This window comes from Phalaenopsis equestris, unplaced genomic scaffold (genome assembly GCF_001263595.1).
Source record: "Phalaenopsis equestris unplaced genomic scaffold, ASM126359v1 Scaffold000002, whole genome shotgun sequence".
Taxonomy (NCBI): domain Eukaryota; kingdom Viridiplantae; phylum Streptophyta; class Magnoliopsida; order Asparagales; family Orchidaceae; genus Phalaenopsis; species Phalaenopsis equestris.
In genome coordinates, this window is record NW_018164444.1 from 23560716 (window position 1) to 23585198 (window position 24483).

The window sequence follows — 24483 nt, forward strand, 5'->3', positions numbered from 1 at the left end:
CCCATGGTGGTTAAAAAGCTATGCATTAATTTTTATGGATCAAGGAGAAGTGGTTGGAGGGTTTTTAAGTTTAGTTGAAATGATTAGAATAACAATACTTATGATGTCAAAAAAGAAAAATAAATATTTAATTAAATCTAATTGTATGTTAATAAGAATTTAAAGTTATAAATGATAGCCATAAATTTTAGTGCTGTTATTCCATACATAAAGAAATTGAAGCATCTCTTTTTTATTGAATTTAATTTAATTTGTACCTATAGCCCTTGGATTGCTCACCAAGGTCATTAGACTGCTAGGCTAGATCAATTCAACAAAATAACTAGAATAGGGAACTAGATCTTTTAATTTGTCAATGGTAATCAACACACAAAACTCGACTGACATAATTCGACTACTCCCCCAGAAGAGCAACTTCCTAGATCAATTCAACAAAATAACTAGAATAGGGAACCAGATCTTATAGTTTGTCAATGGTAATCAACACACAAATACTCGACTGACATAATTCGACTACTCCCCCACAAGAGCAACTTGCCAGAAAATTAACTCCCCCAAGAAACTAATTCACCGAAGATCTACTCTTTAGGGAGATCAATTCGGCTCATGGTTGAGTCATTGACAAGAGCACATTAGATGTCAAGTCTAATAAAAAAATATTTAAGAGATATGATCACCAATGCATGAAATTATCATAATAATATTTAATTTTAACGATGTCATTGAAAGAGGGCAAAGAAGTTATATCAAATATTTTTTTTGAGATTTGTATATTTTCTTTGAATTTTTGTATAATTTCAATATATAAACCAACATCTCTATAAATAGAAAGGATTATTATAATATAAGAGACATACTTCCAAATATTAAAAAGAATTATTTCTCTGTTATTCTCTCCCTCTTGTTCATAGCTTACTCCACTACTGCCAACCAAAAACACCACCGCCCACTACAAACTAACAATTGTCAACTTCTCATCTAGTTTTATATTAAATTCATTAAATTTTAAATCAATCATAAGAAAAAAATCTAGTGAATTTGGCTTGCATTCAATCAATAAAACCCCAAAGTATTTCTAACTTACTATATTTTAATTACCCGTATTCCTTTTAATCTCCATTTCTTCTTCAAACAGCCCCTTGGCATCATTAAACCAAACTTAGTAAAATTGTATTCCATCCAGACTCCGGACGCAATTTGCATCTGAAGTCCAATAGTGGAATGTCACATGTCAAGTGAGCCCCACAAATTTTAACAATGACCAATCCCAATATAATGTGATAATCCCACTTGATATGTGATGCTCTACCATTAGACTTCAGATGCATCCAAAATCCTGACATAATATTTTTTCTTTAGAATCACGGTATATTTTTGAAGACTTCAAAGGAATAAACTTAATACTAAAATTCATCATAAAATTTGGCATCATTAAACCAAACTTAGTAAAATTGTATTACATCCAGACTCCAGACGCAATTTGCATCTGAAACCCAATGATGGGGTGTCACGTGTCAAGTGAGTCTCACAAATTTTAATACTGACCAATCCCAATATATTGCGATAGTCCAACTTGATACGTGATGTCCTACTATTAGATTCCAGATGCATCCAAAATCCTGACCTAATATTTTTTTCTTTAGAATCACAGTATATTTATCAAGACTTCAAAAGAATAAACTTAATACTAAAATTCATCTTAAAACGAAAAGGAAAAAAACAGATATTGAACTCATTCTAATAAAAGCAACTTACAATCTTGGAGGAACGGAGGTTCTTCGTGATCCAAAATGATAAAAAATTACTGTTAAATAATTTTGAGAGAGTACGTTTGGCAGGCATTGCTTTACTAAATGAAAGCTTTTGCAAATGTCAGCATTTACTGCAATACAAGGGAGATTCAGCATATTCTCAAACAAGCCCTAACTGATCCAAAAAATACTGTATCTGGGCATCCAAAACAGTCCAAAATCATCATTTGCACCGCAGTTTTAAAAATATGGATGAGAAGCTATAATTGCATTGAATTTTAAGCTGCGCTGCACACAGATTCTAAAAAATAATAGAGAAAGTCAGCAGACATCCGCAAGAAAAAACATTGTTGTCGGGTGCACCAAACAGAGAGAATTCAGATTACATTTGAGGAGATTAGATCATACATCAAAAAGCCAGAGATGTTAGAAATTTTCTTACACACAAATCTTATATACAGAAGCACATCAAAATCATCTTATTAGCAGAAACAACTATTTTTTATTTCCATGCAGAAGCCACAACTAAAATCTTATCCTCCCAGCCGAAGTAGAGTGCCCCATTTTCCTCCTTAATTTTGTACCTGTCGCAGTAGGTGGACTTCAACAGCGACCTGATTGCTCCATTAACATAAGAGCTTAGCGGGCATGAGACAAATCCAGCCATTGTCATCCTTGCTCTCCACTTCCCAGCAGCTTCATATCTTAAATTTCACAAAAAATAAAAAATAATGATAATCGAGAGAACTTAAACTCTAAGATCCAGAACAGATGTGTTGAAAAGTATGCAGTCACAAAAAATATATTTATATATATACCTTTCTATTCTGTCAGCCCCTTCACAGGCTACAATGTTCACAATATCTCTTGCAAGGCACTGCCTCTCAACATTCATTCTATCAGGACTCTCCCTTGGTAAGGTTGCATCAAGTGACTCAAATACTGCTGAGTAGTACTTGTAGACCTCCACAAACCTATCATTTCATGAGCTCAAGTTTTGATCAGGTTGGCTAAAAGAATCTGTAATTTTATTATAAACCACTTGTGACAAAGAGGGACCAAGTGGCGGTAATAATGTCAAATTGCAAGAGATATATACCAGTAGATTTGAATGGATGGTTGATAGAAAAAAGAGTACACGGAATAAGTCCATGAAAAAATCATTCTCAATAAATCTAATTGTAAGTGAAAAAGAGAAGGACCATGCGTGTGTGTGGAGATAAAAACAGTCCAATTCCTAAATAATTCCAGTAGCTTGTGATTTCATTCATAACAAATAAAAAAATATTTATGATAATAAATACTAAGCATTAAAATTAAACTAAACAGAGCGGCAAGGAATATAGAATGATGGAAAATTATGAAATAAAAAATTTGAAGGCTATAGTTTCATGGGAAGCACCTTTGGAAGAAAGGGGTAGTATTGGTGTTGACATCCTGCTCAACAACTGTAACCAGCTTTGGATCCAGACTCTTTACCATGCGAAGGAGCCGATCTCGTTGGTTCACCGTTGATACGCTTTCATCCGGCATATGATGAAGCTGGAATGCAAAGTTCACTACAAGTGCCTCATCGGGCCGACAATCAAGCATGGAAGGAGTAACATCTGCAGTCTTAGCAGCTATTGCCTTAAACTCAAATGGGACACCTACTTCCTCTGCAAGCTTCTCCAGGCGTTGTCCAATGACTTTCAAGCCTCCAATTGCCCGTTGCACCGTCTCTGGATCATCCACACCGGTTATCCTCAAACGGGGTGGTTTAGTTTGTCGGGCTGATAATGCTTGAATTAAGGTTATATATTGACTTCCTTGGTTTATATCAAAATCTAAAATATGGACTCTTTCCTCATCTTTGAATGCTTCGGCAATGGCACCATTAGCAGCCATGAAACCAAACTTGAAACACGGGCAAATCTCAAAGAGGATCTGCATTGCTGACAGGCGATCAGTGGTAGGGGGCTCTTTGCATTTCAGAGCTTTGTACAAGCCATGGCCTGAAGAGGCAATTCTGGCTGCAAGGCCTTCTACCAAGTACGCTGCAAGCCTTTGAGGAGGATCCCCTTGAATTGCCACCATTTGCCTAAGCTCTGTGATCATTGCCTGTGCATCTTCCACATTTCCATCTGATATGACAGAAGCACATTCAAAAAGCAACTGTTTAGGGGTTTTAGTTTCCCTGTTGCTGCTGATAGTACTTACGTTTGAGTCTGATGAAGATTCCTTTGGTGAATTTGGACTCATGAGACTTTTGATGGACTCGGTCCAGTCTTCATCAATGAACATCTCTTCGCCAAGGTCTACAAAGTCATCAGTCTCATCCAATAATGCCCGCTCGAGTTCTTGAAGCTTCAATCTTATATCAATTTCATCGTAGTCCATTTCAGGATCCAGACTATGACTTTCTGAAAGAGAATGAGTTTCTTGTTGATTGTTTGAAAGAGATGAAACCTGATGATGAACTGCAGAAAAACATGCTCCATATGAATTCTCCTGTGTCATGGAAGGACAGGCATTCCCTGTCAGTTGATAAGGCCCCGATGAAACCTGGGGACGGTGCATTGTTCCATGAACTGAAGATGATGATAGATGAATAGAGTTCAAAGGATTCAAACCAGAGGAAGAGTTTGTAAAATATTGCTGGCCATATATATCTGACTGGTAAGAATTCAGACCATAATGCAACATTTGTTTATCTGAGGCATATATCTGAGAAGATAACGCTGAGGAGTCACAACATTTACGGCCATAGCAGCCAGGTTCTCTACACGATGTAGATGAATCTGCTGATCTCATTAATGACATGATAGCCTGTGCATGTGACCTGTCAGCTATTCAAATGCGTGTTGATCAACTAACATGCAACTATTATCAAGAAAGCAGCTGGCTAAAAAGCAGCTGGCTAAAAACAGAGATGCCTAATGAACCCAGCATGACATGCATATCCACTTGTAAGATGGAGCACCTGAAACATTGTAACATAACAGGGGAAAACATAAAATTAGATAATGAAGAAAACCCAAATGCAACCTTCCTGAACTCAAAAACAGGTTCTGAACACTATAAATGGTGATAACTGCTTAAAAAAAATATTAACTTCAGGCGTCACAAAAGAGAAGGCGCATGATCGCCATACAACATGAACAAAATAACACAAAAGGGTGAACATACATTGCCATGATGGTGTAAACGCTTTCATCAATTTGTAAGGAGCAAAAATATATATATTTGTCCTAAATGATCATTAATGGATGACAGTATTTTAAAGTTTTAATAAGAGCCATTCGAGAAAATTAGTTGGCATGACTACACATATGAGAAAAGTGTCAAAAATGGTCCAATGCATACATTTTTGTATGTGATCGTTTTAGTCCCAGGATATATAAAAATGTCAATTTAGTCTCCATACTTCTAAAATATGGGCTAAATTTTTCCAGTGAAGGACTATTTTAGCCCTAATTAAAAGAGGAAAGAAACTGATAGGACACTTTTATACATTCTGGGATTAAAATGTAAATAGTCAAGGTACTATTGTCACACTTTACTCCTGCATGTATAAAGATGTTTTATCAAGATTTGGAAAAGAAGATAAAGCCATGCCTACTACTAGACGCTCATCGTGGCATCAGTGCAAGATGCATAAGTTCACAAAAAAACGTTTCTTGTAGATAGGCTGTTGAGTTTATGAGATGAATACAATAAATTGAAAGGGAATTAACGTACATAGCACACAATTCTTCTATATTTACATATCTCACACAAAAATTTTCATATTTATCCGCATAACATTCAATTCTTTACTATCACATCAAAACTACCGCTAATTATCACTGTCACAAGTCAAATCCACCTTTTCATGCATAGGTAAAGTGGTATGCAGATAAACAACAAAATATTGGTGTGAGGTAGGTAAATACATGAGAATTCCGTGTTACATGCATAAATTTTCCAAAATTTAACTAAACCATACAAAACACTTAAGCCCAAATCAAGTTGTCGAAGCCCTCAATAGGGACTTCCAAATGCATGAAGCTTCACATAACAGCCACTGATTTTTGCAAAATATTATTCCCCTTGCTTTGCCTGAGTTTTGATTTAAGAGGAAAGAGGGCGAGTGCATGACATAACAGCCCATTGAAGCCATCGAGTTCCTTCAGTTGAATTAACCTCTCCCACTCACAACTTTGTTCTTCATTCCAACCGCTCGCTTCCTTTGTCCTCCTTTGACCAAGATCAACTCTTATAATTTTCAAAATCGTCTTTCATACCAGAAGGACTATTAGTTTTTTTTTTTTAGATCTCAATCTTTTCATCATCTTGCTATCATTCTATCATCCTATTTGTGTATATTGAATATTTTTTTAATCAAAAATATTATAATTTTAACATTGTGTTATTCTTGACTCCCTTGCTGTTTGCATTACTTGAATCATCCTTTTACATTAAATTATATGATTGAACGCCATATTTAAGGAATTACCTTACAAGGGTGATGATTGGCCTATGCTATAGTCATTTCATTAAAAATTTATTTTCAATATTGCCAGTGAAGGTTTACCGCAACTATGTTCATTTAAATTATATATAGAGACAATAACACTTCAGCCTTGAGAGTTAGATGACATCAATTACACAACCACTATATAGTTATTTGTGTTTTTTTTATTATTCATGTTACAAAAGAAACATATGTTCCTCTTATAAGCCCTGATAATTCATGTTCCAAACGGTCATTGTTAGGTCCCAAGTCATGCGTGTGAAAAGTAGAGGATCGTATTGGGTAGTCGGCAATCGGCATAAAACTTTCGTCGAAAAACTATGAGATAAATGGTAAATCATTTTGTCAATGTTAGGACATCCCTTGAAAGTGACACACCGTATGCCCTGAATACAATGAAAATGGTGTAAGGGTCACTACACTGGTGCCCCAGAGTAGTGTTAAATAAAACAAAGTTCTCACATTATGGATAGATGCGGGCAATAATGTCAATTCATGAAATTAATATTTGAATAAAAACTTAAACTACAAATACTCTCACAAGTAAATTAATGTTATTCATAGGAAAATAAATATCTCACGCATTCAATAAAATAAATGATTGGAGAAAATATGAAGGAGATTGATAGCTTAAATTTTAAACTTTGATATTCAAGTAGGACTCGTATTAAAATAGTGTATATCTAATTATAGATAAGGGTTTGAAAGATAATGTTGTGTAAATTAATAGAATGAGAGATAAAATTACAGGTCCAAATATTATTTTTGATGCCAAGATTCTTAATCTTATAAATGCTTATGCTCCTCAGATAAGATTGGATATATGTTAAAAAAAATTTAGAATGACCTAGAAGAATTAATACAAAGGATACCTCTTGAGGAAAATAAAATTTATTTGAGAAGATATACATATACATATTAGTAGAGTGGTAGAAGATTTTAGAAGTATTGATGGGAATTATGATTTTAGGATGACTACTAAAAAAGATATCAAATTAAATTTTGATTTAGCTTATAATTATTATTGTTATTTATGAAAAGAGATGAACATATTACCACTTATAAGAATGGATTTAATAAAACAAAATTGATTATTTTCTTATGAAAAGAATAGATTGTCTAGATCGTAAAAATGATAGTCATTTTAAATAAAAAATTAAGTATTAAACATCAATTTTTTGTTTTAAATTTTAAGATGAAGGATTGAACAAAAAAATATAATAAAATATTATTATAGAACTAGATAAAGACATTTAACAGATGCACATAATATTATTTTTATAAGTAAACTTCAATATTTAAGATTTGGGATATTCATGAAAAGGGTAATACAATGTAGGATAAAATAACGAATACTACTAAGCAAAATGCAAAAAGTAACGATATAAAATAAGAAAGTTCATTATAAAAATTGATTTAGACGTAAGAACTTCAAAAAAATTTTTAAAAAATGTAGCATTTAGAAAGTCTAAAGAAAAAAATTATGATGCTAAGAATTCAATTTTTAATGATCTTTATAATAGATTAAAAATAGTGAAAGATATACGTATAAACTAGTCAATTAAAAAGAAAAGTAAGCATTTAGTTCAAGTAAAATGTAATTAGATTAAAAATAAAAAAATTAATAAAAATATTCACCATATGGGGTGAGATATTTTGATAAACCTTTTATGAACATTATTAAAATATGAGCAACTTTAATAATCTTAATATCGTAAATAGTAATAAGCTATTTTATTTCTACTATCAATTAGTAAGACAAAAATTGATGAGGCTTTAAGAAAAATGAAGTGTGAAAAATTAGTAGAGCATGAAGTGTGAAAAATTAGTATAGTATGATGGTATTTCAATAGAAATATAACAATGTTTAAGATATCTAAAAATTTTTGGCTTATTAAATGTTTGAATATTATTTTAAGAACTAAAGAGATGTCTAATGAGTGGAGAGAGCCTATTCATTCCTACATTTAAGAATAAAAGGTATGCACAAGAGTGTATAAATTATAGAGAAGTTAAATTTATGTGTCATACATTAAAATTATAGGAGAGAGTAATTTAATATAGGTTAGTGATGTGATACCAAAAATTCTCAAAATCAATTTAGATTTATGCCGGGCAAGTCTACTATGAAAGATATACATTTATTGAGAGGTTTGATAGAAAAGTGCAGAGAGAGTAAAGAGAATCGACATATGATTTTTGTTGATTTAAAAAAAAAAAACTTATGCTAAGATTTCAAAGTACTTTGTAGAGTTCTAAAAAAGAAAGGTATTGATAATGCTTATGTAAAATTCATTAAAGACATGCATATTAGAGTTGTTATTTGTGTTCGAACACAAGGAGGATTGATCAAGGTTTTTCTGTTTCAGTTGGATTATCAAAGATTGGCTTTAAGCTTTAAGCATATCTTTTTGCAAAGCCCATATCTTTTTGCATTAGTTATGGATGTTCTTACTAGACATTTATAGGAGGATGCACCTTGATATATGATTTTCGTTGATGATATCCTTATTTTGGATAAGAGTAGAGAGAGTTCAATGAAAACTTGAATTAAGAAGGCTAACATTAGAGTCTAAAAGATTTCATTTGAGTAGGTTAAGGTTGAATAGATATAATGTGATTTTAGTAATAAATCTAATAATTGGGTACAACAATGGGTGATCAAGTCATTAAAATGACTAAACATTTTAGAAATCTCGGCTCAATTGCTCACGGTGTCGTCAATATAGATGACTATTAGTGAAATTCAAGTTAGATGGTTGAAGTGGAGGAATGCATCGGACTTATGGTGTGATAGAAAAGTACCGCTTAGAATTGAAGAAAAATTTCATAAGATGGTTGTGAGATCTACAATGATTTATGAAGCATAATGTTTAGTCTATAAAAGAAAAGCATAAAATCAAGTTAAGTGTTCCTAAGATGAGAATGCTCAAGTGGATGAGTGACTTTATAATAAGAGAACAAAATGTGAAATGAATATATCTATGAAAGGGTTGGAGTAGCTCCAATGGCAAACCAGATTAGAGAGAGTCGCCTTAGATTGCTTGATCACATCAAAGGTCGACCATTTGATGACCAAATTAGAAGAGTAAATGTTTTAGATTTGACTTATGTTAAGAATGATAGAGATGGACATAAAAAGACTTGGGTATGTTGTATAAAAACTGAACTTAATTTATTATAATTAAATAAAAATATGAAGTTATTTGTTAGATTTGATGATCTGACTAAGAGAGTAGATATTTTAGATTCGACTAATGTTAAGAAAGGCAGAGGTAGACCTAGGAAGACTTGGGCTTATTGTATAAAAAAGGATCTTAATTTATTAGAACTAAATAAAAATATGACACTAAATAGGACGCAATGGAGAAAAAGGATTCATGTAGCCAACCCCACGTAGTGGGATTAAGGCTTTGTTGTTGTTGTTGTATTTGTTGGATTTGATTTGTCAAACTCACTTGTAGTAACTCTTCTTATGGTAAATTCTATTGAGGTACTTGGTGAGCCTTCATCGTGAGCAAATTTTTCAACAATAAACTATCTTAATATTTCTTAAGTTTATATACTAAAACTATTTATATTTTAATTTTAAGTTTGGGTAGTTTGCTTGTGTAGCTATTATTTCACTTCATTTTATTAAGATTTGTTTCTCTCTGAGTAAATCAATAATTGAAATTTATTTATGGAATAAAATAATATTTATTTTTTTCATACTCACTCTTATTGTTTACGTTACTTGAATATGAATTTTCCTCTCTAAAAGATAAAACAAGTTTCACATCACTTTATCACATCCCGTGTTGCTTAGGTGTATTTTCTTTTAGACTCGTATGTAAAAATGGTATCAAAGATAAGTTTTGTATATATATATCTTGTTTCTTTAGCACCGAGTAGTGGGATCAATAAATTTAAATTATTCTACACAATTTCTATCGTAATATATTATTAATATATATAAGCATTTATTAAGAAAGAAAGTAAAATTTAGGTGTCAAATATGTCAATTCATAGAAATTGTGTGGTATGTACGTGAATGCCCCTTACTTTTATGGTGTTTTACTTATAAAAAATGGCGCGACAAAGAAGATATGCCATTGTCGATTGCACAACTGATAGACGAGGATCTATTAAAGAATATGTATCTATCCCTTGAGGCCCGTGATCTATTGATTGACATGCTACTGTCACTCATCCTATTGAGTAAATTGTAGCCCCAACAATTCATTGTTATCCACGTGTCGACTAACTAAGATCGACAAGTTTACTCCTGAAATTTAAGCAATTCATCACAAATAGCCTAACCAACACTATAAGAACTCAACATGCACAAGTTGTACACCCAGCCACCATGATGGGACTTAGGTTTAATCAATCGGTATTAAATGCATAAAAAGTAATATAAATTATTGTGGGTGCACATTTAACATTGGAATTGCAACCCCACGGGTTGTGCACACTAATGACAATGTGATGGATAACGTGATTGATCAAGTTTTGAAGACAACCCCTCCTAAATTTAAATGCAGGTTATTACAAATCGAATTAGATGTATGACTTCACCATGCTTAGGAAAGACTTTGATATGTTAAATACCCTGAAGAGTGCAAGGTGGATATGAAAATAATCCAACTACGCGAAGTTCCAGATGATTGGTGGGAACATCACTTCAAAATGGACCTATCACGTTGATTCTTTGGGCATTATTCAAACGATTAATTTTGAAGTAATGTTTTCTAGTGTTAGATTCAAGTTGGTTGTATTAGAATTAAGAAACCTAGAGCAAGAATAAAAAAAACCATGCAAGATAATGAGAACCAACATGAAAGTTAGAAGATTTACAGTTTTCTTTTTGGCATAAAAGAAGATATGAAGTTGTGCTTATTGCGATAAAATGTACTACATTTAGAGAACTGGTAGACTAAATTGCGCATGCATAAATAGAGATTAATGTTTGAGCGTATAATACTGCTGGGATGTGGAAAAATTAAAATATTTAAATTAAGAGTTCAATAAAAAAGTAATATGTGAGATATCAAGGAAAGAAGGTGAAAAGAACTACAATAATACTATCACCTTAAGATGCAAGATCAATCTGCTTAAATAGTTGCTCGAGAACAAAAATTCAAGTATCTACATGAAAGTGGATGGAAGAAATTTAATGAAAGATGACATCAAAAAACATATTGGCAACAAACAAAGCTATAATATTTTCAGTCGCAACAGCAATCACAATAAATTTTGGCATGGCAGGCATATCAACAACACTCTCCTGCATTACAATAGGTGGGAGAAGAGTTTTCAATGCACAAGAACAATAACAAAGAGAGCAATATCAAGCAGTGCAACATTAGTGCCAAGGATAGCATAAATAAGCGATTCTAACTGCTTTCCTTCTAAAAAAGCACTGCTTCCACTTTCCTTCCAGAAAAGCTCTTTTCTTTTTCTTTTAGAAAAGCTCTGCTTTCTTTCTCAGAAAAAAAAATTTCCTTTTTCGAGTGTAGCAACAGAGGTAAGAAAGGCAGAGGTAGACCTAGGAAAGTCGTCTTAGATGGTTTGGTCATATTAAACGTCGACCATTAGATGATCCGATTAGGAGAGTAGATGCTTTAAATTCGACTTGTGTTAAGAAAGGCAGAGGTAGACCTAGGAAGACTTGGGCTTATTGTATTAAAAATGATCTTAATTTACTAGAACTAAATGAAAATATGACACTAAATAGGACGCAATGGAGAAAAAGGATTCATGTAGCCGACCCCACGTAGTGGGATTAAGGCTTTGTTGTTGTTGTTGTTGTTGTTTTCTAGTGTTAGATTCACCACATTGATGACCGAATTAAGAAACCTAGAGCAAGAATAAAAAAAACCATGCAAGATAATGAGAACCAACATGAAAGTTAGAAGATTTACAGTTTTCTTTTTGGCATAAAAGAAGATATGAAGTTGTGCTTATTGCGATAAAATGTACTACATTTAGAGAACTGGTAGACTAAATTGCGCATGCATAAATAGAGATTAATGTTTGAGCGTATAATACTGCTGGGATGTGGAAAAATTAAAATATTTAAATTAAGAGTTCAATAAAAAAGTAATATGTGAGATATCAAGGAAAGAAGGTGAAAAGAACTACAATAATACTATCACCTTAAGATGCAAGATCAATCTGCTTAAATAGTTGCTCGAGAACAAAAATTCAAGTATCTACATGAAAGTGGATGGAAGAAATTTAATGAAAGATGACATCAAAAAACATATTGGCAACAAACAAAGCTATAATATTTTCAGTCGCAACAGCAATCACAATAAATTTTGGCATGGCAGGCATATCAACAACACTCTCCTGCATTACAATAGGTGGGAGAAGAGTTTTCAATGCACAAGAACAATAACAAAGAGAGCAATATCAAGCAGTGCAACATTAGTGCCAAGGATAGCATAAATAAGCGATTCTAACTCAAGTTTTTCCTACAATATAACAAGCGGCTTGCAAAAATATCATGTGATAGCAGATATTATTTCTATTTCTAAACAATTAATAAGAGTTTTGTTAACATGACTCAAAAACATCGCATTAATTCATCTCAGACAAATTTACATCTAGTGTATGAATTTCGCAATTGCAACAATGTCTATTATAATGCCATATGAATAATCAATGATTATTACTTAGTGTGTCCACGATTATGATATTGTTTTCAACAAAATGCCTATGCCTGCTAAACATAATATACTTTCATTAGCTAAATTTGATGAAATAAAATAGACCAGTTATTTACTTTTCATGTCATTAAAAATTGCCATACAACAAGAGTGAATTTATGTATGCCTAATATAGTCCCTTCTAGTCTTAATGATATTAGAAGAATATCCCTATGGTACCAACACTTACAGGGTCCATAAGATGACCTCTAATTAGTATGCTACTTTTTTTGCTCTTGCAGTGAGAGCTAGGAAACCTAGTGTTATTTTAGACAGTGGTCGTTTTAATAATTTGTTGATTAGTTTCCTAATGATTTATCTAGCCTAGTAGCTAATCGTGAGATTGAGTTTGCCAAAGGTTCAGTTCCAAGTATGGATACAATTTCTAAGGGAACATATTGCATGACCACAATTGAATTCCAGGAGCTCAAGTGTTAGTTGCAAGAATTAATCAATAATGAATTTACTAGACCTAAATCCTCATCTAAGGGGGTGCCAATTCTATTTGCGAGAAAAAATATATTAACTTCGACTATGAATCAACCATAAAGAGCTTAATAAGGTGATTGTGAAAAATAAACATCCAGTGACTCATATAGATGATATATTTGACCAGCTACAAGTATCTTCCAATTTTTTTGAGATTTAACCTTCAAACCGATAATATCTCCAATTGAAGTTAAAAAATGAAGACACGCTTAAAAATGCTTTTAGATCCTGGCACAATCATTATGAGTTTCTAGTAATGCCATTTACATCATGCTTTCATGGGTATAACGAATAGTCTTCAATCTTGTTTAGATTATATTGTAATTATATTAATTGATGATATCTTTACTTTTTGAGAATGAAGAGAAATATGCTCAACATATTAGAACAATGTTGAATTTTTTTTTGAAATAATAAGCTCTATACAAAATTCTTTAAGTGTGAGTTTTGAGTTCAAAAAATGGCATTTTTTGGATAGATTATCAATGAAACTCAAACTCTTATGGATCCTGTCAAAGTCAGGGAAAAATAATGAATTGGTCAAGGCCAAGCGCAGTAGAGATTCAGTACTTCAATGATCTAGCAAACATTATTTAAAATTTGCTAAATTTTTTCTAATGCTACTGTACCATTACCTAAATTGACTCAGAAGCATGTTAAGTTCGTATGAAATGATGCTTGCGAGCAAAATTTCAAAAAAGTAAAAATTGTATGGTGTTAGCTCTTATTGTCACCAATCCTCTTGGCACGGATAAATTTTAGATTTGAAATGATGTTTAACACTAAGAATTAAGTTATTTCCTAACACAACGTGAAAGAATAATAGTTTGTACCGCTAGACAACTTAATTGTCATGAGAAGAATTGTCCAACTCAAGGACTAAACCTACTTATAGTTATTTTCGTATTGATGAGCTATGTTATATGTACGGTGTCTGTTGTGAGATTTACACTCATGATAAGAGCTTGACGTGTATTATTATTATGGAACTTAAGACAAAGGTCAAGGATTGAGTTGATGAAAAAGTAATAATTATAGATTCAACATTAATTAGGCAAGAAAATGTGGTTGCAATCAACAACACCTCAATTTATGTAAAGCTTGAATGATCACTAAAAAGTGATAGTTAATACTCGCGATAAAGCAAGTTCGGATTGCAATAGTAACTTCAAGAGGCAGTGCAATTATATACCACAAGATTATTAAGCCCATAATAATAAATTGTATTCATGTAACTCGGAAGGAAAATAATAAATTGATACAGCTTTCAGAGAAAGTTTATAATTGATTAAACCCCGAGTTTACTAGATCAAACAAGCGCATTGAGATTTAAAGAATGAATTTATATCAAATAAAGGACTTCAATAAAGCGTTCGAGTAGCACACTCTACTTGGTATTTTAATCACCCAAGAAGTACAAAAAATATATCAAGACCTCAAGAAAAATTTTTGGTGCATGATATGAAGAACATATGATATATTTCATATTAAAGTATTTGATTTATTAGATGATTAAGGGAGAGCATCCAAGACCTAATTATCTATATAGTTTACTCTAAATCTAGAATAAAATTAAGAGAAAATTTCACTAAACTTCATACTTAGTCTGCCTAGATCAAAACAAGATCATTATATTGGTAGGGTTGTAGTTAAGAACTCACCAAGGCCACCCATTTCCTACAATCAAACAAAATTACTCAATAGAGAAGTTAGCAAAGATCCTCTAGCCAAATAAGCATCTCTTTCTCATCTCTTCCTTCTTTGATCAAGCCACCAACAAAGAAGCTTCCTCCTCATGTCCTCCGTCTTCTTTCGAACAAGATCACCTAATCTCATAGTTTATAACATAATCACTCTTACCGTACTTTTTTTTTTGGAGATCTCCATCTTTTCCTCCTCTTATTCTCTTTTCTATTATCCTATTTGTATAAATTAATTATTCATTTTCATAAAAAAAATATTGATGTATAATTTTATCATTATATTATTGTAGCCTCCCTTATTGTGCATAACTTTAACCATTCAATTGCCCTAAATTGAACAACTAAATTCAACACTTCTAGGTTATACTATTCTAATTTAATATTTACTTTTAATATCATTGATTCAAAATTATCATAATTATCTTTCACCTAGGTTACAATGTAAGATAGATATTACAATTTTATTCTATACTAAGAAAATAAACAGTGGTTGTTGGAGGGTATAACTTCTATCACAATAACTACATAATTTCTAATATTTTTATGTGTTTCTATTAATTTAAACCGTACACTAGAACTTTCGAGTTAATACAATTATAATGAAATCTCTTTAGATTTCAAGAGAGTGGAAGTCCAGGTGCCGCGAATTTAATAACTATTATTTATTAAGAAATAAACATATTTCTTTGTGAGGAGTGTTATTCATAAGTTCTGTATGCTGCTAAATATTTATAGGTTGCCAACATTGTCATTAATATTCTATTATTTGTTATGCATGTGGTCTCCTCTTTATGCTTAAACTAGGACAATAAATCACATCGATAATTTTATTTCAATTTATTACTACAGAAATTCCTATATAGTTAATATATTCTTATAGCTGTAATATTTGTTTCCATGCACATTACTTTATGTTAAATAGAATATATTTTATTCCCATAACTCAGATTTTGATATATAAACAAAGATGATCATGCTATTCATAATACTTTTGCTTACAGCTTACTGGTGATATAAATAATATGTAAAATTTTTATACTAATATGTACGTCGGTATTAAACTTTTTAATAATAGCTAGTCAGAATAACAAGTCCTTAAGGGAATGATTAGATCCTTTCTCATTTGAGGGTGTATGATGGGGTAGCATATGAATATTGGTAGATAGGTTCATTTTATAATTTATCATATCTGTGAACATAAGCATAATTATATTAAATATTTCTTGAAACGCATAATTCTTTTATTGATGCAGTACCAATTTAACCTTGACAACTAAATTACATCCATCACAGTACTAATATATAATAACTCATGTTTCTTTAATTGTTCATGATATATGTCACAATATCTCACCGTTTATGCTTAATAGAAGTTATTTGCTAGATTTGAGTTACCAATTCTCTCATTAAAACTTTCCTCATAGCAAGTCTCATCAGGGAGATTGGTAGTGCTTCAAAAATAAATATGATATTGTGAAGGCCTGCATGTTAACATCAGTGTATGTAAAATTAAAGCGACAACTTCATATCACTGCTAATATCCATCATCACATGCCACTAACTCTTTATTACTATAAACTATATGAACGAGAGAGAAATATGTTATTCACATGTAACCTACTTTTTGTTTATTGAGAGAAAAGTATAAATATAACTTTATAAAGCAAAAGAGAATGCGTAAGAAACTCATTCCATGACCATGCAAGGATTTTTTACCTCATTCAGGAGCCATCCACTATGAAATTTATTTTGCAAGTTCATATAATTTATCAGTTAATGAAGCAACAATAATAAAGCCTTTATCCCACTAAGTGGGGTCGGCTACATGGATCCTTTTTTCTCCAATGTGTCCTACTGAGTGTCATATTTTCATTTAATTCTAAAAAGATTAAGATCATTTTTCATACAACATGCCCAAGTCTTTTTAGGTCAACAAACTTTTCTTACCAAAAGTTAAATCGAAAACATCTATTCTCCTAGTAGGATCATCAGTTGGTCGATGTTTAATGTGATCAAACCATCTAAGATGACTCTATCTAATCTTCTCTAGAACTAGAGCTACATCAAACCTTTCACGGATATATTTATTTTGCATTTTGTATCTTGAGTGTAAAGCCACTCATCCACCTAAGCATTCACAACTCAACAACACTTAACATAGTTTTATGCTTCTATTTTATAGGCCAAAATTATGAAACATAGAGCATTGCAGGTCTCACCACTATCTTAGAAAATTTTTCTTTAAGTCTAATCGTTACTTTTCTATCACACAATAGGTCTGATGCATTCCTGAACTTCAACCATCCAACTTGATTTCTACTAAAAACATCCCCATCAAATTGAACAATGCACCAGAGATAACTAAAACGTTCACTTATTTTAATGACTTGATCACCCATTGATACAACTGTGTTACTAGATCTACTACTATTAAAATTACATTCCATGTATTCAATTTTAGATTAATTCAAACAAAAGTCTTTAAACTCTACTGTTGACCTCCAAAATTCAAATTTTTATGGAACTTTTTCTCTAGTCTTATCCATCAGAAAGATATCATCAAAAAAACATACACCAAGGTGCAACATCCGGTAAGCATCCATAACTAAAGCAAAAAGGTATGGGTTTAAAATTGATCCCTCATGTAATCCAACTGAAATAGGAAAATACTTGGCTAATCATCCTTTTGTTCGAACACAAGTAACAACTCTAGCATACATATCTTTAATGACTTAAATAGAAATCATACCAATACATTTCTTTTCTATAACTCTCCAAATTATTTCCATTGATACCTTATCATAAGCTTTTTCTAAATCAACAAAAATCATATGTAAATCCTCCTTACACTCGATTTACTTCTCCATCAAACCACTAAATAAATATATAGCTTCCGTAATAGACTTGCCTGCATAAATCAAAACTAATTTTAAGAAACATTTGTATGACGTCTTAACCAATGCTCAATTATTCTCTCCCATAATTTTAATGTATTACACAATAATTTAATTCCTATATAATTTGCACACGCTTGTGCATCCCCTTTATTCTTAAAAATAGGGATCAAAATACTATTCCCTCACTCCTCAGGCATCTTTTTAATTTTTAAAATAATATAAAAAGCTTTATAAGCTAAGAAATTCCTAAATCTTCTAAATATTTACACAGTTTTATTGATTTTCCATCAAGTCGTATTGATTTTTTAACTTTCATTTCGTTTAAAGCTTCCTCAACTTTTATTTTACCAATGCGACAATAAAAATAAAAAATTTTATTATTGTTAACTATACTAAGATCACTAAAATCGATCATATTTTCAAAATCTTCATTAAAAAGTTTATCAAAATATCTCTCCATCTATGTTGAATATAGTAGATCTAAGAAAAACACTTTTTCATTTCCATTCTTAATACACTTAACTAGAACTGCATCTTTATTTTTCTTATCTCTTTATTTGGATAGATTATATACCCTCTTTAGCATCTAATCTTTAATAAAGATCACTAAAAATATAATTCTTACAAACAAACTAATAGCAACTGCTTTTAGAGGAGGGCAGATCCATTTGAAGATAATCATAATAGGTTTGTAGAAGCAAGGCTGGGCTCAACAATTTCATGGTGTCCTTGAAAAGTAATAAATAATTAGTTTGCTTTCTATCAGGCCGAATCAAGAACATCATCCAAATCAGGCCGTTAAAAAGACAAAAAGGTAAACATTGCAATCTCTGAGGCAGAATGGAGACATAAGTGTTATGAACATCCTAGATTGATACGTAGAGAATAATAAAATATATAGTCTATCACAGAGTGATTTTATTGTCCTCACTTAAAATGGATTCACTTCTACATAAGAAACTACTACGATCACATTTAATCATATTCTGAAAGTTGCTATAAGCATCCCATAATTTCTTATTTAAGCTTCAACAAGAATGGAATATTAGCAAATTGAATCATTCATAAAGAAACTCAAATGCTGATATGGTGCCTGATATACACCACCAAATTCTATAGGTCTCTTTTTTAGGGGCATTGACATACATAGCACACGAAACATTGTTATTTACAAATCTAGTACCCTTGTTCATCCATTTTTCAAATTCACAGTCAAATATCAAAATTCATAATAAAAACCCTACCAAAATTTTTTTCATTTTTATCAAAATCTCAATAGTTATATCGTGGGAAGTTTATCAAACTCTTCAAAATTAAATAAGCAATTCTATAACTCTTGAGATTGTTAGAGCCAGCAGGAAGCAATTCTATAAAAACGCACCACGAGCATACAAAATCTCCCCATCCAAAGCGATTTGTACATCCCTCTAAATCATTCAAACTGCTATATACAGGATATGCCTTAACAGGAAGAACAGTGGTGCCTAGTGAAAGGTTAGACACCTACAAGGAAAAAGTGTTTCTAAGCAAAAAAGAGAAATTCTGGGATCTTCACCCAATTGAACCAATGTCGGCGGGGAAAAAGGGTGTGGGGAAGTTGCCCGTACGAATCTGTCGGTCACCGGAATTGAAATCCCGTCGCCCACCTCGGAAGGACATATAGATTTAAGCTTAAAAATAAAGGACGTTGAATTATGAAATCAAACTGACCCCATAGTTTTCCATAGTTTAAATGAAAGAGCGTTGTACCTTAAATTTTGTATCTATCCCGAATAAAAAAACACAAGACTTGAGGATGAGGCTCGATCAGATAAACTAAAGTGTATATGACGTCTGTTTGGTCTGCGAAACCGTTTTATTTGACGACAAATTCCTCTATTTAATATAAAAAATTAAATAGGGTTTATTTTAAGCTGGGTTCGGAAAAGCTTCCTATAAGGGCAACCCCTATAGTTAATTGCATCTTAAACGACCGAAATCACTTAAGTATACTCTCGATAAAAATCAGGAAAAATTATCTTCAAGGACTTCAAAAAGATAGAATTTTTCAACGAAATTTGACAAAGATGTGTGCAAAAGGGAATGGTTAAAACTTGAAACATTTATTACAAGATCCAAAGGAACAAGAACTAGGGGATGCCACAGATCCAGAGGATCCAGAGGAGATCCTCGGTGGGGTGGCTTCCCAGTCTACCTTATGGTTTGGCTTCAGTTTCGGAGAGAAATATTCAAGTGTTCTATTCTAATTATGGCTTTCATTCATGTGAAACGATCACACAAATAGCCTGGAAGATTTGCCTGGAAGATTTGAGAATTTAGATTTAGATCGTAACGAACGACAACCTCAGAATCCTAAAACGAGTTAGGGCTTAGATCGTATAGCAGAGTTATACAAAAGCCTAACGAAAAGGTTAAGGATTTATGTTGCACTAGGCGAACAACCTCGAAATCCTATGGATTGTCGTTTTAAATTCTAGGAAAAGAATGGTTTAGCTGGGGGAGACATGTTCTGCTGTTGAAGATGGTCGTGCTGCGTGCTGCCCACCGCGCTAACACCGCGCTAACTCCAAGCTCCTTGTTGTGATGAGTTTAAGTTTTCTAGAGTGTCCAGTTATGATGTCAAAGACCCTATGGTAATGGTAATAGTCTTCTAAACATCCTATATGGAAAGGAGGCATGTTTAAGGCTATGTAATATAAAAATGTGCAGTACAAGACAAGCAGTAGAAAGCACAATAAAAGAAATAGTGTGCATGTCATACATGACAGTAGCAGGTATAGTAGAAGGAACAGTGTAACATGCTATATAGAGTGGTGGCAAGTACATGGTAGCAAGTACAGTAAAAGGAACAGTATAACATGTTTTACAGAACAGTAGCAGGTATAGTAGTAAGTAGAAACAAGAATAATATAACATGTTGTACAGAACAGTAGCAGGTAAAACAGGAAAATGAAGTGTTGTAAACGTAAAACAAATCTGTACGCCCGTGAGATCCGCTGTTTCTTAAATATAGCAAGCTGAAATGCATTGCAAAAAGCGAAGTCTGGAAGAAATGTCATCCAGGAAATCTGAAGAAAAGTGTAACGACAACTCATGACCGAAAATTTGAGAAAATCAACGAGGGAAAAACTCATATAAAAAAAAATCTTCAAAAATCTTGAAGAAATCTCAAAGAAAAGCAAAGAAGCACGAGTGCTCTGTCCAAAGCTTCGATAAAGCAAAAAGTCCAGGTAAGGGGGACCGCAAGCACTCGTTGTAGGGCTAGGCTCAGATATATGTATATGTACTGGAGGGTCCACAAAGGCTACTCAGTCACCCTAATGTATAGAACCCGTCACTCGTCTAGAAGTGCGTCCTGAGCCTCACCTAGAGGGCTACTTCCCAGCCTAAACAGATATTCGTCAGATGGACAATCAATTTTAAAATTTATGTTTTTGACATGCACACAAATTTTAAACATGCAAAGAAGAGTTATCAATTTTTGTTTCGTAGAAAAGTATATTTTTGCTTGAAAAGGGTTTATCAAAACTTATCATTATTTTTTTTAGAAATTTTCATTGTCCACGAGTCGATTACATTGTCGGCTGAGGAGGTTCGAGCCAACTCCCGCTAGACTTATGTCGGTGAAGAATATCATATCCTATTGTTCATCAAATGTCTGAATCTTGATGTTATAGGATAGGACATCTTTCTGCTCTATTTTCGGTGTGTCTTTATCATCAACACCCTACGCCCTAAAACAAACTACTTGCGACCTTGATTGATGGTTTCACGTATAACAAAACGCTATACGTGGACACTTATGCATCGGACATAAGCATCGAAAATCGAACCAAGAAGCAAGGAAAGAAAAGAACAAAAATGGGGTGAGAGAGGAAATACTGATCCATCTAAAACACCGAAAAGGAGAATGGGTCAGCTCTAAAAAAAAACTTCTATCGAAAAGACCCGGAAAAGTAGGGCCCAAGGTCTTTCCTAACAAACATAAAATGCCACTTTGCGCTGATTTTTCAAACCCCAAAGACGTAGGATTAATCAAATCAACTGAATGCTCTCCCAAATAAAGCTTGCAAATCTTCCTAAAATCCCAAAGTTGATATCAAAATCTTCCAACCTCCAAATTAATCCATAGTCTCACATATCAAATAAGCATAAAATCTTCCCATAAAACCAAATAAATGCTCACGACCGGGGTTACTACAAAGAGATGAACAGCAGGTAAGGCTCTCGGCCAGGGCAACAAAAAAGAAAGGGCGGAGCTATTAAAGCTCACGGCTAAAAAAACTCGAAGCCAAAAGAGGCTCACGGCTAAAGACAGCAAGGAACAGCTGCTAAAGCCCACGACCAAAGGCAACCCGAGGCACAAGTAGTGCTCACGGCTAAGGCAACCAAAAGAACCACCAGTGACTACTATATTCCTTCGGCATACATAAGAGGATAAATGAAATAATTATAATTTTTGGGATGACAAACTTGATTCATCAATAACATTCAAGCCATTCAAGCCCAACGAGAAGGACCGAATCACACCAAACAAACTCCAATAGGTCTCACGAGTAGTGGCTGTAAGAGGAGTGAATCCCAATGGTGAGCTCACAGGCAGGACCAAAGGGGAAGGCAAACTCATTCAAGCCCAACGAGAAGGACCGAATCACACCAAACAAACTCCAATAGGTCTCACGAGTAGGGACTATAAGAGGAGCAAATCCCAATGGTGAGCTCACGGACAAGACCAAAGGGGAAGGCTAACTCAACCACATCACAAACCCATGGCTAGGGACCAAGCAAACATCAAACTGCAGTCTTATACACTTCCAAAACCCTAGGAGTTAAGGCCAATGGAAATCAGAACCCAAACCACCCCTGGGGTAGGGGCAGGACAAGGCAAAACCGAGCCACAGCTAAGGCTCGAACCCAGGCCACAACAAGGACTAGAAAACATCTCTATGCCTTCAAGACATCAAAATATAGGACGACCATATGTCTCAAACAAGAACAGCTATGGAGATCCAAATTCAAAATAAACTTTTCCACAATATGTATAATTAAGCCAAAGGACAAGCAAATGAAGTTGAATCCTCCCACAGCTATAGAGCAGGTAAACACCAGAAACGGGGAAACGGGCTCTCGGATAGGAGCTAAAGCAAGCAAACCGAGCCCCCAAACATAGCCAAAAGCAAACCCTTCAAAGCTCATACATGAAGTTTAAACAGTTAGTAGGATGTTCTAACCAAAACCAAAAGCTCATCCTCAACAAAAATTAACATCTCATGCCCCTGCAATGAAAACCAAGTACCCACAAAGTCCCAAAACTGAGCCGTTCAAGGCCAAGACAAAGCCTGAGCATAGATTAAAATCCAATCTTTAGCATAAATTAAAATTCCAGTCGCTTCGAGATAAAACCGAACCATTCAAAGCCAAGGGACAGCTCACGAGCTTTTGAAATATCAAGATCTAGAGCCAATTTATGCCTTAAGCAAGAACAATAACATAGATAGTATATTTAGACCCCTAACTTGAGTATTCCAAACATGAACAACTTCCGGCAAGTATTTAAACAAAATGATGTTTCATGAGGAGCTAGACCAAGCTCTCAAAATAGGTTGCAGAGCTTTCCAAATTAAATAAAAAAATTTTTATAGCATGCATTTCGAGTAAGGAAAAGCCACAGGAAGCCAAAACTGAGCCCCAAACATGCATGAAAGGCCAAATAAACTCTCCAATATCTCATGAAAGATAAGAATGAATGAAAAGCTTCATAATGCATGTCCCAACATACTTGCAAGAGGAGCTAACATTGTCTCAAAGCCATGCTTCAACCTTCTCATTCGCAGTAATAGAAATATGCCATAATTTCATCTCAAGCAAGTAGACAAAAGAGAAAAAACTTATATCATGCTATATTCCTACCATCTTAAGCAAGTAATCAAATCCAATCCCTAGAACATGCTCATACTTCCATCTCTAGATGCTGGAGTAACATGCCTTTCAAAAATATAAGTGCAACGCTAAGTTAAAATGCCACATTATCTATTGTACCAAGCTAATAGAGACTCGGCATAGAGCAAAACTGAAAACAGGGCAAGGCACAAAAGGGGAAAAGGTACCCCTTGAAGCAAAAAGAAAGTAACACAAGAACTCTAAACGCACTCCCCAACTTCAATTACTCCTCCAACAGCAAGAGGAAACCAATTCAAGCACCAGAAGATCAAAGAAGTGAGTGAGAAAAGAAAAAAGCAGAGTTTTCTCCCTTGGACAAATTTTCGGCACTCCTTTTTTTTGGATCTCCCCAAATGGGGTAAATATATCTATCAGGGGGAAGAGGAGCTCGTTTAAACTCACCCACCGCAGACCAGAGGCGAGGGAACCGGGAAGGAGGGCGACAATCGTCGCAGAGAGGAGCAAGGATAAGAGATCGCGCATGGGGGGGGGGGGGGGGGGCCCGGGGGGCCC

At 33.5% G+C, this 24483-nt stretch overlaps 1 protein-coding gene across 1 annotated transcript in view; it reads right to left on the reverse strand.

Moving 5' to 3' along the window:
- Nucleotides 1–2022: 2022 nt before the first annotated feature.
- Nucleotides 2023–24483, reverse strand: part of LOC110025684 (scarecrow-like protein 1) — a 39449-nt gene continuing 16988 nt past the window's right edge. Inside the window, exons 3-5 of the mRNA XM_020726297.1 lie at nucleotides 3154–4713; nucleotides 2570–2725; nucleotides 2023–2455 (exon numbers count right to left, since the gene is read on the reverse strand). Of these exons, the coding sequence (XP_020581956.1) occupies nucleotides 2254–2455; nucleotides 2570–2725; nucleotides 3154–4553 (1758 nt within the window). The 5' untranslated portion in view covers nucleotides 4554–4713 and the 3' untranslated portion in view covers nucleotides 2023–2253. The remainder of the gene's footprint in view (nucleotides 2456–2569; nucleotides 2726–3153; nucleotides 4714–24483) is intronic.